Here is a 19,370-nt window from a genome sequence, read left to right on the forward strand (position 1 = left end):
TTCACTGTACAAAATTTTCATTTTTTTTCTTCCTTAATGACATAGAACAGGGGACCCGTAAACAAAAAGTAAAGGTAATTTGATACAAGCTAGAATGCAGTTAAAAAATATATGATAACAGAAAATCAATAAAAAGCAGGTCTCTTATCCCTTGTAGTTTGAGGAAATAGTTTGAATACAGCTTAATATGATGTACAAAATATCACACAGTGATAAATTGCTAATAAAAAAATAAAAACACAAAGAAATGAGAGTCCTTTACCTTGGCCTCTGACTGGTAACACTTTTTTTCATGTTTTTCTTCGTTTTTCATGTTTTTTAATCATTTTTGCTTTTTTACAAGTTATACATTGCCATTATCAATCACAAGCAAGATCTATGCCTAGCAAGGAAGAATAATTCACTTATGATACTACAGTATTCTTACATCATAATAACCATATCATAAAGAAAAGAAATGCAAGAAAGGAAAAGAAGGAAATGATGGACATTTACAGCACGTCATGGCATCTCTAGTCATCATTTACAACCTCAGTTTTGATTTCTTTTTTTTTTTTTTTTTGAAGTCTCGTACTGATTTGTCTTTAACATGATAGCTCTGAAAGCATTAGGAACTCTCGCTGTCAAAGAACAGAGCCTTCCCAGGCTCAAACCGTGTAGTATTTACTCCAGATTGTAGTAGAAATACCTGCAGATCACATTTTCTTCACCCCGTTTGTCACATGAGCGTCCACTGTTAGATGTAGTGCAAAGTGGAGCCACCAAATATTTAGTGAGCAGCAGGAGTACAATTACATTGTTGCACCCAGTTGTTCTTTTGTTTTTCTCCAGCACCCTTTTCAGGAATAAAAATTTTTAAAAAAAGAAAAGAAAGAAGACCTCCGATCTGAGGTCTGACCACACGTGTGACCCTGAAATCTTCAGGGGGTGGAGGCTGCACATAAACCAACAGTTTCATCAGCAGACTGCGTCAGTCTGCTGAAGTTCATTTAAAACAATTACCTGTTAAAGTAACATGACACAGCTCAACTGTTGAGGGGGGTGTTTTACTCAAAACTAACAAACTTTGACTTGACTTTCTGTAGGATACAGACAGACATGAATGTAATGTTCACTCACACATCTTACATCATGCCGTCCATTTTTCTCCTTTCCAAAATTACAAAAGTGGCCGAATATATTTGGACCCTTTTGATTTTCCTTTTTTTTATTAATTACAAAAGAGCTTTTCTTTCTCCCAGCATGCCTTCTCTCTTCAGAGAACCATCTTTCCAGCTATAGTAGCTCGGTGGGTAATGTGCTTCTTACTTGCAATGAGAGCACATCAAACAAGAAGAGGGAACCCTTGCCTTCACAACACAAGTGACGGTCATTTTCAATGTTCTCTTTCTGTGAAAGCCAGAATAAATAACAAAAGCCTCGCGTAAGCTCCATCTGAAACCTGGCACCAACTTCTAGATGAAATAGGAGGACCTGATTTATTTATTTTTTCAGCCAAGTGGTCCTCACTCTACAGTATAATCAGCTTCATAGACTCTCCTAAGCCTCCACGTTGCTCCGAAAGCGACTGTTGATTCTGAAATGTTACGACGGATTGTGAAATGATCCAACGATGAAATTTAAAACGTCAAGGTGAATCTAGAAGCCGGTGAAAGAGAGTCACAGTCTCTCCTCTGTCTCACATGTACACACAAACGCACGCATTCACAACAGGTCCCTGATTCTGACTCAAGACTGACAAGGTCTTTCATAGCACCGTGATTTAACTAGTGCACACCACACACACTTCTGTAACGTAAAAAGGAAAGTGAGTGTCAGCATCAGTCTGCTGAGTCCAGATTAATCTGTACATACTGGAGAAATTGATCATGATTGTGGATATATTCTTATTAAATTGTACAGCAGAGTGACATTCAATCCAACACACACACACTAGTGTAGAAGCAGAGTCATGGAGGGGGAAACACTCCAACAAACAATGAGTCGTGGTGTATTGGCCATTAGGTTCAAATTAAAGCTATTTGTTCAAACACTCGTCAGCAACTTGCTCGCGCCTCCTCACATAGCGCACGCACACACACATCCCAGTCCTCCACACCACACACACACTCTGCCTGCCAGTATCTTTGGAATGTAATACATTGATTCCCATTAAAGAGGTTGGTCAGGTGGTTTCTGTTCACTCCGGGAAAGGTTACTGTTGTTAGTCATGCTTCCGTAAGTGTGTTAGCCACAAGCACTTAGTTGACTATATAAAAAAAGATTTCACATGTGAAATGTGCAGTGTGAGTGTTTTCATGGGTCTACTCTGTGTTATATAGTGTCTAAGCAGTTCAAGCACACAGAAAACAAAACACACACCGTGCTTTGCAATAGCAGGTATAGTGACCAAAATAATAATTAAAAAAAAAAAAAGCATAAAAAGATATTGTAGTGTAGAAAAGTGTTTGAAAACAGAGCAGCCAGGAGTTTAAAGTTATAAAAAAGGAGTGTGGTTAGTATTACAAGAAGTCACTGAGGCATCAGAGGACCAGGAGAGATTACAGGCAGGGGGACGTCCTGGAGAGATGACCCAGCCAGTGGGGTTCAGGACAAGTGTGTGAGAGTGCTTATGTGTGTGTGTGTGTGTGTGTAAGCAGGTGGATATTGTCCACTGTAGTCTTCAGGCTCTTTGGCCTTGTTGTTCGAGTAGGAATCTACAAAAAAAAAAAAAAAAGAAGAAGAAGAAAAAAGAAAACATTGGATCAAAAGCTGCTCAGAAGGGCTCATGACACAAACATTAAAAGGTAAAAGTACAAGGGTCCCTTGTAAATGTATTTAAAATGATTTTGTTTCATTTTACATGAGGTCAACAATCTGATCTTAACATGTAAAAGTCACAGAATTGTTTGTGACTTTTGGTAATAAATAATCACATTATATAGAGAGTATATGAAAACAGTAAAGATATGCAACCAGTTACTCTAGATGGACTCTTGCTGGAGCTTCACTGGTTTGTATCTCCTTGTAACCACAAAACTCTCAAACGAAACCCACCAGAAAGACAACTTCTGCTGTCAGACAAAGATCTTGGCGAGTGCGTCTGCGCCGGCGCTGGCGATGAAGGGCTGCGATGGATGAAAGGCGACGTCGTGGATGGCCTCGTCGTGCTTCTTCCTGTGAGCCGTGATCTCCTGCACGCACGTCCTGTTGTCCAGCATCCACAGGCGCACTGAGCAGTCGTGGCCTGCAGGGGGAAGAGAGGGAGTGGAAAACAAAAGAGGGTCAAAGATCAGCGCAGCACACAATGTAAAGGAATCTTTAACATCTTGATCCAAAGCAAACATAATGCACACCATCCACTTAAGTAATTACTTTGTACTTTGAGCCAAGTATGTACAATGAGCTTCATTTGAGCTAAAGACGTCCTTCCCTTTCCCGAGTCAGATTTGTTTTTATGTTTTTGATGGAGTCAAGGGTTGAAAGCTGAGTACTACTCACTGCCAGAGATGAGGTAAGTGCCTTTCGGGTCCGTAGTGAGACAGGTGACTGCATCCAAATGAGCGACCATCGAGTGAACCACTTTACCTGCACAAACGCACATGACAAGTTCATTTTGAAGAGCTCAAGTGACATTTATTGAAGTCTTCACAAGTCAAACAGTTCCTGCAGGTACCTGTCTTGTTGTCTAGGAAGCGAATGGTGCGGTTCTCGTGTGCAGTGATGGAGACAGACTCAGACGGGTGACTGACCACACGGTTAATGAGCTCACTGCCTGCAAAAGGAAGATGCAAAACAGTACTACTCAGAAGCTGTTTTGTGGGCAAATTGTTTATTTTCAACTCATTTCTAAACAAAAAATAAAATGTCGAAAAATCTAGCATCACAAAATAAGTTAGTGGTCTTTTACGTACCATCCTTTGTCTGTGTCTCCAATGTGGTCGTGCTTTGCTCCGTGTTGAGGTCGTAGAGCAGCGTCTCACCGCCATCGAATGAAACCACCACCTGATTTGGGTCGGTGGCAACAAATGCCACTGAGGTTGGGGTTCCGTGCTCTGAGGGCAAAATGAGAGCAGATAAAGTTGTGAGTCATAGACTCGAGACAAAGCTTTTAAAGAATTAAAAAAAAAAAAAAAAAATCAACTCATGCAACCCAGATGTTTACCTCTCTCCTTGTTGAAGACGGAAAGGCAAGGCGAGGAGTTCTGAGGGTCCCAGAGGCGGATGGTGCCATCAGCCGAGCACGAAGCCAGACGATGGTGAACAGCCGAGTAGGTTAGACCCCAAACACTGTCCTCGTGGCCTGATAGGACACTGCTCTCGATGCCAGGATCTGCAAGACAGATGAGCAGAAGAGACTTCTTAATTTGACTATATTTGAAACAAGCTGATCGCACAATAGGCTACAGTTGAGGACGACTTACCGTAGTTATCGTAAGGATCCACATTGAGGTCCGGCATTTTCCAACATCTGACAGTTCCATCTAATCCCCCACTGTAGCATGATTCTCCATCCTCGCCCATAGTCAGTGACAAAACAGCTCCACTGGACAAAAAGTAAGGGAGGGATGAGAGGTGATGCAGCATTTTCACTATGTAGGAAGTGCACATGTCCATATCTCACACTGCACTCACCTGTGTGCTCTGAAAGTGTAGATTGGCTCAACGTCTAATGCTGCATTCCTGTGGAGGGACATAATCTTTTTTTAATTTACTTATTATTTTTCTTTACTGCTGCTTCTAAAGCGTTTGTTTAATTTACAAAAAGTGCTTTAGATTTTTTTTGTTGATTTTTTTCCACCCAGGTTTTCTTACTTTTTAGAGTGCATGGCTTTGTTGAGGTTCCACAGTTTTAATGTGCCATCCTCCGACGCTGTGAGGAGTACTGCCTGGCTGGGATGAAAAGTCAAAGCGCGGATGGCGTCAAAGTGGCTGCGTAGTGTGAAACGAGGGTTCCACGTCTTCTTGAACTCCTCTCTGTTTTCCTGCATCTGGCCGTAAACAGTCAGGGAAAAAAAAAAAAAAAAAAAAAATTACGTTTTTCTGTGAGGGCACATGAAAGGGTCCTTCAAGAAATATTCTGAGTAATAACCAGAGCAAATGTGTCATTACATCCATGGAGAGATCGTTGTCATTGGCGACGGTGAGGTCAGCCAGTTCGCCAAGGTTCATGTCCCCTCCTCCGACAGCGTCCATAATAAAGACATCAGAGGAGAAACCAAGGGCGCCACCTGCAGTTTGGAAATGGAAAAGTGTTACTGCTCATTTCAGACAAAACATCATGGCTCTATGCAACAAACACACAGGCTTTTAATAAACATTTACAGCAATAAATCCCAGATCTCTCTGCCAATTATCGATTTTCTGTTTCCTCACTCCCACACTGTGTTCAAGTAGCCATATTTATCAGTGTAGGAGCTACTTTGTACATTTGTAAATGTAACTCTACACATGATTTGAAACTGAAAAAAAACAAACAAAGACAGACAGACATTACAGTATCTCATTTTTAGAGTCATCATCTAAATTACAATCATGTGTGTAGGAGTGGATGGACTTTGGTTTTCTGAGTTTGCTGGAAAAGTCTTACCTTCCCCGGAGCGAGCCTGTCCCGTTATAGTGGGGGGAGGGCTGGGTTTAGGGGGGAAGTCCGACATCATTCCTTGTAACTTGTTCCTGCGGTTCTCTGAACCCGGCAGAGGAGAGAGTCACAAAACATCCAGTCATGCAGACAGGACACGAAATGGATGGGCCAGCAGATGAGACAGACGAATGCAGACAGAGGCAAACATACTTCATTCTTAACATGCATAGCATCTGCAGAGTTTTTTTTTTGGCTCTCTCTCTGAAGATGAAAATCAATCAAAAGCACGGGCAAACAGTGCAAATACGACTCAGAGTGAAATGTAGAGAGAGAAGGCAGCATGCGTGAGAACCTCTGAAATGACCCCAGGGAAGACATCTACACACAATGATGACAGCTGCATAAGTGTATAGAGTCACAGACTGAAGTGACAGCTCGTGAAACAGGACAGAGAGACAGGTGGTTGGGAAAAGAGGTTGGTTTTATTGACAAGAGATGCCAAGACACAATGAGAAGTAAAGGGTAAGAAGGTGAGCAGGGAAGGAGGGAAGGAGCAGGAGAAGGGGGGGGGCAAAAGAGACAGATACACTGGTGGCAGTGATTCTGGCAGTGCTGGTGCTGATGGTGTTGCTATGGCAACAGCGTACCTAGCTCCCGTCCGTCCCCAGAGATCCTGGCCTCTCCCGCCCCCTCCCCATCCTCCCCCGAGCCCAGGAAGTCAAATTCACTGAGGGCGTCTTCTGAGTCATCTTCATCCTCCTCATCCTCGGGGTCCAGGTCTGTGGTCATGGGCTCCGAACCCATCTGGACACCAGAGCATAACCCAGGGTTACATAATGTGTCATCAATGTCTCTTCTATGATTTTTTTGAATGACTGTCCTCGTCTCACCTTTACACGAGACTTCTTGTTCTTCCGTGGTCCATCGATGCAGTCTGTGGTCATGCCTTGGAAGTCCTCGTCCTCGTCACTGTCGTCTTCGTCATCGTCCTCGCAGCCATGCAGGAAGGGGATCTTATCCAGCACCGAGCCACCCAGACGTTCCTTTGAGCTTTCTTTACCCGCGTTCCTACAAGTGCACACAGTTATTCCCTCATTCACAGAATGGATGACCTCATTGATACTGTTTTATACCATCATATTCAAAGACGTTCCATAATAGACGATACTGTCTCGTTATCTCGCTTCATAATCTAGAATAGGTTATTAACTACGAGTGCTTTGGATGATGCAGTTATAATTTATTCTTATTCTCCCCTTGACTGTTTTTCAGTGCAAACACAAAGCAACAGCCTGCATACTTTTCTGATGTTTGTTTGGATCGTACCGTGTTTGCACGGTGGAGGACGCGCTTCATTTCGAACAGATTCTTGTTTTCTTAGCTTTTGAGAGCAGGCTCAACTATTGTTTCACTCATTTAAATGTTTGTGCTTCAGCAGGCAAATGCACATGGAGAATACCGGCACAGCTGCCAAACAATAATTTGATTGTCTAAGCTTAACACTGCCGCAAGAGAGAAAAAACTATTTGCTTTATTGATAACTAGACCTAGGTCACCTGCGCATATTCTGTACAGTAAATGTATATTTTATTTCTAGAATAGCGCCGAGCATAACAGTAAACAATCCATCGACACTAAGAAAAAGCGTTCAGATTTCCCACTTTCTTTTTCAATTGCACAGAAAGATCCCAGATATTAACAGATGGAACTCCACTGTGCTTTACCCAAGAGGTTAAACAAAGTCTCACTCTTCACAGAAATATGATACATATGTCAATGTCACGTCTGTGTGTAGAATGACATGCTCATTTGACTACGCCTACTAAGAGGGTTGTATAAGCTTGAAGACCATTTTGTCACAAGATGCCCCAAAGTCAACTGGGGGGAAAAAAAACAACTCAGAAAATGTCTTTTGTTACCTCTTTATTTGTTCCTCTATCTGTCTGACCAACAATGACTCCCCTCCTGACCGGGGCTCAGGCTCAGGACAGGTTTCACTGGGTGGGGGCCCGTTAGCCTCAGGACTGCTTCGCCCAAGCAGTGAGCGTACGCGCTTTGACCGCATATCTAAGATGGTATCTGAATAACCAACCTCCTCCAGATATCTATATTGACAGGGGGAAAAAACCCAATAAAAATATACCTGCATCCATACTAACGAACCCGAGTCAAGAAAAGAGTTATGATTGAGGACATTAATATGGGACTGAGATAACAGGAGCTGATGACATTGAGGTCTTACTTGCGTAGTAGCTGACGTCCCTCCTTCCATGACATCTGATTGGCTGGCTCAGAGTCAGACTCGGCAGGCCCATTGGGAACTACAGAAAATAGATTGGTCAATGGTGATGTAACAGTGAGGCATGAGAAGACAACGAGAAACAGCAGAAACGATAGGTTGTTCTGAAAGTGCAGTAGCAGTTAAAGATGCAACAGCAGTAGGTTATATAATCCTGTAATACACACTATATATATATATATATATACATATACACACACACACACACACACACACCCACACACACACACACACACACACACACACACACACACAAACAGATATACATACGCTGGTCTGCCTCTGTTTCTGGTTTCTTGTCTCCAGGACTCTGGTCATTTCCTGTCTTCAGCTTCTGGTGCTTAGCCCTGCAACCGCGCAGAAGACCACAAGAGGGCAGAATTACAAAAAAAACAAAAACAAAAAACAGTAAAATATATTTCCACATCAGTTTATTATGTTGTAAATGTGTAAAAACACAAAGACAAGGGGCTAAATGAATAACAGACATGAGAAAACGGGGACAGTTAAAAAGAGTCGCCACCTGGCGTCCGTCTTACCTCTCTTGTTTGAGGGCATACTCCAACATTTTGATCCGCCTCACCAGGTCCTGTTTCATATTCTCCTGCCCTTTCCTCTCCCCCTGTAGGAATGCTACCTGAGCCTATACAAACACACACACACGACAATTAAGTAACTTAAAAAAGTAAAACAGGCATATGCAAATAGCAAACCCTTACAAATATGTATGATAAGAAAATGAATAAGACTCCCACTCACAAACTCAATTAACAGGGGAGGGTGAATCAGATTAAATTAACCTTGCTGTAAATATGGAGGAAATAAGGTTGTCATGGGAAGCATGGGGAGAATGATTTCTGAGAAATCAGAATAAGTAGAGGGTTGTGGTGCTGGGATCTTATTTTTAACCTCTCCTGACCGAGGTTTCAGTGCACATGTGCAGGAGAGGAAAAAACACCAACACACACTGGCAACATTCAAATACTGTCTTTTTAAAAACACAGCCTTCCCTTTTGTACTTCCTCTCTAATTTTCTGTCCGTTTCCTTCCTCCTTGAGAACAAAAAAAACAAAAAAAAACTACCTTGAGGAAAGAGCTTTTCACTGTCCCTTTGTCAAAAAAATTAAAAGGATACGTGAGAAGAGAACGGGTGAGAATGACACAAATGTCCATCTTTAATGGAGGATTATCCTTTGCCATTTTCATCCCTTAGTGAAAGCCATTTCAAGAGAGGGCCTTGCACTGGGATTCACACTTTAATGTATTTCGAGCGAAACGTGGGCTCACGTGAAGCAGACAACATCCTGTTTATTATTTGGTGAAGTACAAAAATACTCCAGAGGCAGAACAAAAAGCTTTTAGAAGCCGGCCCACTCTTTAAACTCTCAGCTTTTGCATGTAGATGATTGTCACAGTAGCTTTATATTTCTCTCTCTCTCTCTCTCTCTCTCTCTGTACTGGAGCATTAATACCAATTTTTTTACGGTCCATTTCTCTTCTGCACATCCCAAAGTGTGTCCATGAGTCTGCTCTCACTCACTCATACACAGCTCTGTAGAACTAGAACAGTCTAAAAACAATATCTCATGGGGCAAACACTAGGTCGACTTAAGAGGGTAGTCAATCACCAGGAAAGTGCTCGGTCACACACGCGCACACACACAGTCATGTGGAACACTGGATAATCTGCCAAGTAACCCGTACTACTGATGATGTTGCTGCTGAGTAATCCTGATTAATGCAATGTGATTTCATATGCTTATCGGAGAATTTTGGAGATAATTCACAAAGCTAGCTTGTCAGGACGGCAGGCACGATCTAAGAGGGTTTGAAACACAGATTACAACATGGCTTAGAGTTGGCCAAGCCTCAGAGGAGAATTCTGGAAAAGAAAATAAACACAAAGTAACTTTGTTGATGTGAACGGCACACTGAGAAGATGAGTTAAAATCATAGCGTACGTTTAACAAGCTACAAAGCAAAAAAAAACAATAAAGGTCCTCTCAGCCTCTTATAAACACGAGGTTAACTGAAGCCCTTTAGCTTAGCATACTGCATGTTTGCTGCACACAAACTTTAAGTTATAAAAGGAGAGAGACCAGTGCAACACTAAAGTGATCTGCTTTGTAAAGAACCAATCAGCAGTCTAGGTGAAAGCATCACATAGATTATTCTCTTCTTTAAAATCTTCTTTAAAAATCAGAAAGAGCTAATTAATTGCAGTATCAAAACTGGTTCCAGATCAGTAAATCTAAAGGGTCATTTAGTTCTGATTAGCCAAACATTTGAACACTGCTTCTATCGCTCAGCAAAAAAAAAAAAAGAACTATCGGTAATTAAAAAAAAAAATAAGATAGGATCTTCCCAATTTCAACATCCTAAAGGAATGCGTCTTCGTCAGCCTTCAGAGGCAGGGCTGCCGTTTCTCCTCCTGCTCGCCCACAGACGAGCTACGACCTGCTCTCTCTCTCTATCTCACACATCATATCCATGCAGTGTCACACTGAGTTACACGAGCCACAGGTTCCCACTAGTAACCAAATCCTCAAATCCCTGACCCTGCTTTGTTTGTCAAGATAAGTGACAAGGCTGCATTATGCGTATAGTGTACACACACACACACACACACACACACACACACACACACACACACACACACACACACACACACACACACACACACACACACACACACACACACACACACACACACACACACACACACACACACACACACACACACACACACACACACACACACACACACACACACACACACACACACACACACACACACACACACACACACACACACACACACAGAATTGTATTTTGCTGATCTATAAATGTAGGAGGGATTATGTGTGTCGAAGGCTTCATTGCTGTATGCCAGTCTCTATTGCTGAACAACTCATTCTTTGATGCTGACCTGGTTTCACTTGTTTCATGAAGCCTCTCTCTTTTAGAAAGCAGGAGATACCAACGGTCATAGGAGTAAAATAGGATGTCAAAGTGGATTTACTTCTCGCTGCGTACACTGGATTTGTAAGTGTTGGTACAAAAGCTCCTTTAATGAGCTTTCATGTAAAGTAAGGTTCCATAACTAAAGCTCTTATCGGTGCGTAAATAATAACACATTAACGAAACACATTGTGGTAAATGTGCATAATTTGCATTGTTTTCTGCGTCCACTGCTCTTTCCTCGATCAGGCTTGTTTTCACTCGTGTCAGGCCGCACAAAGCAGCCCATTCATCCTCTAAAGGTGTTCTTATTGAGCGAGCAGCACTACGAGCAGGCCAAACCAATCACGATGGTCAGAAATAAAGCTCTATGGAGGTGAGCTATAGTTCAGATTTTAAAAACACACCCGTGTCAGAGACGTACAAACTGCTACGTTACGTTTTCCACCATTATATACATTCTTGACATCTTCGCTGTGGCAAAATAAAAATAGTTGCACAAACTAAACTCTGTCCTGTGGCTGGGTTTTCCTTCATGTGGCATACCGCTGCTGACCTTTCCACGGTTCGCAGAAGCTTGGAGAGCTGACACATTTAGCCTTTTCTGCCAGTCCCTCTCTGCTTGCTGCAGAATGGGGTCAAGGGCAGCTTTCCCTCTTCCACTGCCCCCCCCCCCCCCTCCTCCCCCCCATCGTCGTCTCATCCCTTCATCCCCAAGAGAGAATCCATGCGCCAACAAGTAGAGCAGTGAACTTTTCTGGGACGCTGACGGAGGGTGACGGAGCGGTTGGGACTGTATCCAGTGTGTGCTCGTGTCTAGTGTGACATCTTCAAAAGTTTTTGCTTGCTGCCTAAGTTGATCAGAATGTGCTTCGTGAGCAAAGGGGGCGAAAAGGAAAACATACTGCATGTTGCTATTGTGCTTGTATAACATACAGTCATATCTATTCGCGAGGTTTTTATATAACATGTCAGGGCAAGAGCTGGGTTAGAAACAGAAAAACAAAGAGACGGCTTACTGCACACAGTAATAACGCAGTACCTATGGATGTCCTGTGTGTTTAGTGGCTGAGAGCACAGAGCTATCAATTAGAGATGTGTACCCAGGACCCTCGGGGCCACGACTCAACAGGAAGTGATGTAATGTGGGTCAACAGAAATCTATTCTTCACAACGACTGTTGAATGAAATTTAAATGCTACTTGTGAGTAGTAGTTTGAGAGGAACAGGTGAAGATCATCCCTCTCCCTGAGGAGTAAGTGTCCTTGGTTCACAGTCTGTTTGTGTATTAAATTATAATGAGAACAGGATCACTACTTCAGGCTTGTTCTGACACAGTGCTGTGGTGTAAGTTGATAAAGAGTACGCTGGGAACAACGTATTGCGTATCTGAGGGAGGACAAGGCTTCAGCCACCTGTCTCCTGTGCTGCTGGGACGCCCCACCTGGCCTGTAGCGGGGGTGGGAGGTGGGGGGGGCTTCATACCGGCCTGTCACTGGAGACACAACAGCACAGGTGGCACTCTATGTCAAAAAAACACACTCACAGGGACAACATGTGCTGCGGTCTCAGGCTACAAACACAGACATTCACACTGCCACAAAAAAGAAAAAGAAAAAAAAGAATCACAGTCTTATGGTGAGAATTGTGATCTCTAAAAAAAAAGTTGGTAATGATTTTTTAACACGGTTCGCTGCCAGCTGTAACAGACATAACAAACAGGGGCATGTCATCTGGCATGATGAGAGCCCCTGCGAGCACGCTGGCAACAAAAGACAGCGGCCTGTGGCCTGTGGGTGTTAGAATGTAAGCTAGGTCAATGTTTCAGCCTGGCACTCAAGCAATCCTCGCTCTCTCGTCGCACAGGACGCGGTGTTAATTGTATCCATGCAACCGGACCATGTGCGGCAAATAGTCACACGCAAACAGAGTTCCATAACAAGAGAGCTAATGGCATGTTGGACACAGCAGTGGCCTGCTTCTGACTTCCAATCCCGCCTCCTCATGCACGACCGTAAAAGCAGTGAGCGAGGCCAGTTTGTTATTGTTCATCCATATTTTATCAGGCTCCTATTTATAACCAGGCAGGATTGAGTTGAGGGCAAACGAGAAGTGGAGTGACAGAGAGAGCCGATGATGGGGGTTTTTTTCCTGAGGTTTTATCACGCAGTAATATGACAATAGATATTATCGAGTAAAAGGTGGAGAAAAAAAATAATTACATGGAAACTGCAGCCGCAAGAATAAGCCCATATATGATCAACACGATTCAGCATCAGCACTGCTAGGTATACGAAGAAAAATATGATTGCTTCTTCTTCTTCATCCCTTACACTGAGCGAAATAAAATAAAAAAAAACCCTTTTAATGTGTGGATGTTTGCCTTACTTCTCTTAATCCTGGAACAATGTGATGAGTAAGCACACTGTTTCCCAGCAAAGCTCTACCTCGTACAGTTGCACACAAATGCATTTAGGGAAGCTGCATAGTACAGCCTCTGTCTTCTGCCCGTCCATTCCTGGAGAACTGCAACTCTTAGCAACCTAATGCATTGCTCAGAGAGGCATATCTACGCCACTGACTCACACGTCCACACAGACTTTTCAGATATCCAAACTGATCGACTATGAAAGACACAAGATCGAGATGTGTTTGTTATGGTGGGCCGTCTTAAAAAGTTTAAAGATGCGACTATAAATCGCAGGTTGTTGATAAGATGAGGCTTACTTAGCTGACAGTAACAGAGTTCAGTAAAAAGTCATGGAGGTTGTACGATAAAGGTTACAGCTACAGCGATTTTAAAGGTCAGCCTGATAACTTTCTCCCTGATCAGATAGAGAAATCATTACACCAAATAATGTGGTAAAAAAACAAACAAACCCATAGTTACCACATAAAGGTCCTGTAAACTATTAGCCTATATGAGGGAAACTAGAATCTTAATTCATTCTTCCTTGGGGTTTTTAGATTATTAGGGTTAGGGTTATGTAATGAAATGCAGAATAAGAACTGTAACAGCAGAGTCTTTTGTCTCAATTGTCTTTCCCTCTGAGGAGCCTGATGGGAGTGGAGGCCTGTGTTAAAGAGTCAGTCGGACTATTTTCTCCATCCCTGCTGGTGTAGGCCTATCTGTAAATATAATTAAAGTCAATATATCCCTTTTTGTATGTAGGTTATCATTATATAAATTAAAGACATCATTTGGCACTATAACTTGAAGGAAGGCTGCACACAGGTGAAGTGATTTCATACCTGACTAGAGTCTCTATTTAAAACTACTACGTGACCACACAAGGCCATTATGCTGTCCATGTCTCTGATGTGAACCTTCATTGTCATCTACAGTATAAGATGTGAAGGCATCCAGTGGCCACACCAGAACTCTGTTCAACCACCTTTTCACCTGCATGTCTGAGTGAGTGCATTATTATTGTACGTTTATTTACAGGCAGATAGGAACATAGATGTGCTTTTTGCTAACACACTTTATTTTAGTTTGGTGGATGTGTGACTCCATGCTGCTCATCACTTAGATGTAATAGAGCCTCTGTTATCTTATCTGTCTAGTAGTGTTACATCCTGGTCAATACATTATGTTAGCCTGTTAGCATGTTGTCATGTTGAACCCGGAGGATTGTATGCTGTCTTACACCAACACTATATGAGCTGGTCCAGTCTGCGTTCTGCCTTTTGTTTGGGTGGTATGAGGTCTATAATGAAGGAAAGAAATGCATATTTACCCTGAGTTCGTCTCTCTCAGCCTCCCAGCGGTATTTCTCGGCCTGGAAGCGTCCCCACTCGAACTGGATGAAGTGCAGGATCCCAGGAAGCGACATACCCGAGTCACCGTCCTGCAGTTCTCGTGTTTGCGACGACCCAGGCAAACCCCCGGCTGCTGCCGCTGCCGCTGCGGCCGCCGCCATCGCCCCGTTCGCCGCAGCTGATGTGGACTGACTCGGTGCTGCCTTGGGCCCGTTTGGGTTGCGCCCCGCTCCGCCGCCTCCGGAGTTCGGGTTTGGTCCTCCGCCGGATCTGTCCGCCTCCATTTTAACTGTTCAACCTCTCGCCAGGATAAGGAGGTGGAAACGGACAGCGTGTGCCAACTATATTATTAAAATTATACCTGGTATCTTCCAAGCTAGCAGCACTTCACTAAAAGCGACCCTCTTTTCTTCCTTTTCTCACGCGCACAGACCAAAAATTACTATTCAGATGGTAAATACTACACTTCCGCTTTCAGACCTTCAAAATAAAAGTCAGTCACGCTAAACATTTGAAACATGTTGGCCTGTTTATTCACCAAACTCAGCTGTCTGCTTTATTTTATGCTTGGACATATATTTTTATATATGTATAAATGAATATGACTGTAATATGTCTATGTATAAAAATAAACATTTGGACGTTTTTTGGGGCTCTTATTTTGTAAATCCAGGATCTCTTCCCTCCTCATGTGTTTTGTTGGAAAAGCCCAGTGTGGGTGACAAATAAAGACTGCGTTGAAGCCAGCCTCCACTTCAGAGACAATAGTCAAGCCAGCCCTCATGCTCTTTTAAGGTGCGTGTAACGTGAAGAGTGCAATAAAGAAGGTTTCAACTTAAAATCCCTCTCTGGCTTGTCTATTGTTTTAGAAATAGATGATTGCTTAAAAAGAAGAAATAACAAGACATTTTGATGGTGTTTCAAAATACAAGTGTGTGTGTGTGTGTGTGTGTGTGTGTGTGTGCGTGCGTGTGTGTATACAGCATAACCGTAGGTAGGTCATTAGTTTCTGGGTTTAGTCTGTGCTGCTTCTGTAAGGGTTATGCATCATGACTAGATCCTTAAATATATAGTTCGGGAGTTTTGAAGCAGGTCTCAAAATTATTGAGCTTGAGGAGGAAAAAAATGTTATAACACAACTATACAACATTATTATTATTATTGTTGTTGTTGTTTGAAAACTAACACTATAATGTTGCCAATGTTTGTAATGAAATTACTCTGTGGGAGTGCAAATTTACATTTTTTTTAATATCTAGTTTTTGAAGAAATTTGTGTAGTTTTATTTTGAAAATTGTCCTTTTGTTTCGAAGGGCTCAAACCGGATGTCGTTCTGTTTGTTTTCTGCTAACAACAAGGACGGCAGTGCGTTAGCTTGATGGTCAATTCGTGCAGTTTGGGTAAATGGTCGTGCTTAGATAAGCTAAATACTAATAACAAATATTATGATGTGATTTGTCGAGAATAAGTCGTTGATTTCTTCACAAAATGTTGAAACCCGATTTCAAACAAAACCGGACGCAGACATGCGTACAATTTAGACTAAACCGTGTTAGTACAGCTTTCTGTGACTGACCACCATGAAAACAAAGTACATTACAACAAGGTTAACGTTACTAAAGCATGTCATTGTATGGTTAATGTATGATATAACAGACTGTGCCATGCTAAAGGTTGCATCATGAGGAATCAAACAGAAGTCCAAGGTGAGCTGTGCTCTTTACTTTATCTATTTAAATGATTCATGATGATGTTTATGTATTTTTTATTAAAACTTTGCACTCAGATTTGCCTTTTTTCTTGGTTTTATATTAATATATATTTTTTAATATTATTACTGTTTTGTTATTTAATTTATTTTGAAAGAAGGGCGGATTAAATGCGATTATATTTTTCTTTCTGCTTCTTTCCATTTAGGATTTGATTTGATTTGTTTATTTTTCACTGATTTTGATTGGAAATACATTTACAAATGAAATAACTTAAGTGTATGTAGATCTAATAAATCAGAACATTGATTAAGTCAAAGTAGACTTGTTTAAATAACAAAACATTGCAGTCAAGGTGATTTTATACTTTGGACATTTAAGATTTGTTGTTTATGTTTTTTCTCTCTATCTACCTTCCACAGGTTGTCCAGAACTAATTCCTCTACTGTAGCACCAATACAGATCTCAGCCCAACAACTTTATTCCTTTATTGAAAGTGAACTTCTTCTCCAGCCAGGACCTGGGGAGGTTAGCATTGATTGCCATGCGTATTAGTCTCTGTCAGGGCCTGTTAACTGGCGCCATCGTCCTCAACCTTCTTATCCTCTACTATGTATCCCGAGCACAACAGCAAATGATGGACAAGAGGAAGGAACTTGGCAGGGGTACAAGGAGGGCTGCCCTACCTGCCTCTGGTCAAGGGGGAGGCCTTGGTGCTCTAGTTGGAGCTGGAGGTGAGCGTGGAGGTTTAGGAGGTGACGGTCACAGTCGTAGCCCGCGTGTCACCGTTCTTCTTCGGGAGTTTGAACACTTTGAGAATTATGTTGGGGATGTGGCTTCTTCTTTCCTCCGCCAGAGACCTGAGATTCCATTTTTGGCGGTTGCCGACACAAATCCGTACCCTCCCCTGGTACTTCCGGAAGGGGTGCGGCTCTTAGTCCTTTCCCCTAGCCCAGAGCAGCCGCCACAAGCTCACAGGCCAGAGTTTCACGTTCAGACCGAGTTTGTGCTGTTGGTGCCTGATGGGGTGGAGTTGGAGCAACCGCGGTCTATAGAAAGGCTGATCAGGGAACTAGAAGGCGAGGGCGGGGGCCCTGTGAGGTTGGTTGCTGCACCCGTGCTGGCCCGATCTGCTGTGCAATGCCTCCACCTGCGGGTGAATCTCAGAGAGTGGACAGCCACCTACTCACCCGCTGCGTCTGGGAGCAGCGGAAGTGTGTGCACGGCTTTGCAAGGAGACGCGATCATCCTCATTCGCACTGAAGATCTTTTTAACCTCTCTGTACCTCTGGGCCGGCCCCTTTTCCCCTCGCTCTTCATCCAAACTGCCCTGAGAGGCTGGAAGGTAAAGCTGCTGGAGGGTCCCTGTTTCTCCGCAAACCACCGTCCACTGTTCAGCTCTGCTCACAACCAGTGGAAGGCGGACACTCGACTGAAGGAGGCAACTGGAAGGCTTATGAGGAGCTTTGGTTTGAAGCGCCTCCTTCTGTCTGATGGGAAGGAGCAGTGGTATGGCTGCAGTAAAGAGACAACACGTTGCTTTGGCACGGTGCAAGATGACACTCCAGACTACCTTTATGTGGATCGCTGGACACCGCCCTGCTGTCTGCGAGGTCTGAGAGAAACTGCCAAGTATGTCATCAACATCCTGGAGACCTCAGGTGTGCGCTACTGGCTTGAGGGTGGGACTCTGCTGGGTGCTGTCCGCCATCAGGACATCATCCCCTGGGATTATGATGTTGATTTGGGCATCTACCTCGAGGATATACCAAACTGTGATCACTTGAAGAACCTGGACTCGGGCTCCCTCGTGGACGCTAACGGCTATGTGTGGGAGCGTGCAGTGGAAGGCGATTTCTACAGAGTCCAGTACAGCGAGGCCAACCACCTGCATGTTGATCTATGGCCGTTCTATGCGCGTAACGGCGTCATGACCAAAGACACGTGGATCGAGCACAAACAAGACGTGGAGTTCCCAGAACACTTCCTTCAGCCGCTGGTGCCAATGACGTTTGCCGGCGTCACCGCCTTCGCCCCCAACAACCACAGAGCCTTCTTGGAGCTCAAGTTTGGAGAGGGAGTTATTGAGAACCCTCAGTATCCTAACCCTATGAAAAAGAGGCTGGACAGAAGCAAATTATGAGGCATGATAGAGACTCAGAAACTTTGAAACGTCACACTGACTTTGTTTAACAAACAACAAAGATTTTTACCTGAACCTATTTTTCTTTTTTTTTTCCTGAGGATTAATTTTACCTAAATATCTGTACGCTAGTGTGTCTCCATCATGCATCTATTTAACAGTGCCAGTGTGCTCCATCTGTAAGTCTTCTACAGAGGGGTATAATGACTACTTTAAATGGTATACCTTTGAATGATTCTCGTAACAAGCTGCAATACACCTGACCTTAGGCAGGATTTAGGGTTTTGTGCCAGTTATTTAAACTGATGTGGTTTCGCACAAACAAATGTCTTGAGTGTTACATTCATTTGTACTTATTCTACGAGTTTTGCACATTTCATTAATGAATTAATTGTATATTAATTTGGTCCCTGGCAGCTGTAATAATAATAATGTGACACTACTTCCATGTGGGGAAAGAAGAAACTCACAGTCGTACTTTTTGTTATGGTTAGCAAAAGGACAGGCTAAAATGTTACTCTACTGCGCCTTAGGATTCAGTTAGAAACAAAATGACTGAATGTGTAAATTAATAGTTACCCTCTGTGCAATTATATATATATAACTACTGAGCGACCTTGATGTATTTATTGGAATAGAACTGAAATTCAGCACCAGCGCCTCTCGGTCCAACATGTTTCCTGTAATGTTGTTCGTGATGTCACTCCATCTCGTGAACTTGTAAAATAAAGAAGTCGATACAGATGGTCGTTGTAATTTGCTTGGGAGAACTGTGGGACGATGAGTTGAAGTGGTTGACAGAACAAATGAGCAACGCACAATACAGGTTGTAACTCTTTTTGAACACTAGGTGGCACAAGACACCCAGCTCGTGTTTGGCCTGTGGCTACTAAATCTGCAGTGAGCCGAGTTCACTGTCGAATACAGTTGGTG

General features: G+C 42.9%; 2 protein-coding genes across 2 annotated transcripts; one reads left to right on the forward strand and one right to left on the reverse strand.

Moving 5' to 3' along the window:
* strn4 (striatin, calmodulin binding protein 4) lies at positions 1-15,062 on the reverse strand. Its single transcript, XM_079353318.1, has 18 exons — positions 14,564-15,062; positions 8,402-8,505; positions 8,133-8,209; positions 7,806-7,884; positions 7,483-7,668; positions 6,454-6,631; positions 6,211-6,367; positions 5,570-5,665; positions 5,092-5,210; positions 4,795-4,970; positions 4,615-4,662; positions 4,404-4,525; positions 4,145-4,312; positions 3,894-4,034; positions 3,656-3,754; positions 3,481-3,567; positions 3,037-3,226; positions 1-2,696 (listed from the first exon to the last, which is right to left on the reverse strand). The coding sequence occupies exons 1-17, from the start codon at positions 14,867-14,869 to the stop codon at positions 3,057-3,059; spliced, it is 2,313 nt and encodes a 770-aa protein (XP_079209444.1). The 5' UTR covers positions 14,870-15,062; the 3' UTR covers positions 1-2,696; positions 3,037-3,056.
* Positions 15,063-15,901: 839 nt separating this feature from the next.
* Positions 15,902-19,181, forward strand: fkrp (fukutin related protein). Its single transcript, XM_079353389.1, has 2 exons — positions 15,902-16,291; positions 16,717-19,181. Exon 2 carries the CDS (start codon positions 16,839-16,841, stop codon positions 18,435-18,437), a length of 1,599 nt encoding a protein of 532 aa, XP_079209515.1. The 5' UTR covers positions 15,902-16,291; positions 16,717-16,838; the 3' UTR covers positions 18,438-19,181.
* Positions 19,182-19,370: the final 189 nt, after the last annotated feature.

This window comes from Symphodus melops, assembly GCF_947650265.1.
Source record: "Symphodus melops genome assembly, chromosome: 10".
Lineage (NCBI taxonomy): Eukaryota > Metazoa > Chordata > Actinopteri > Labriformes > Labridae > Symphodus > Symphodus melops.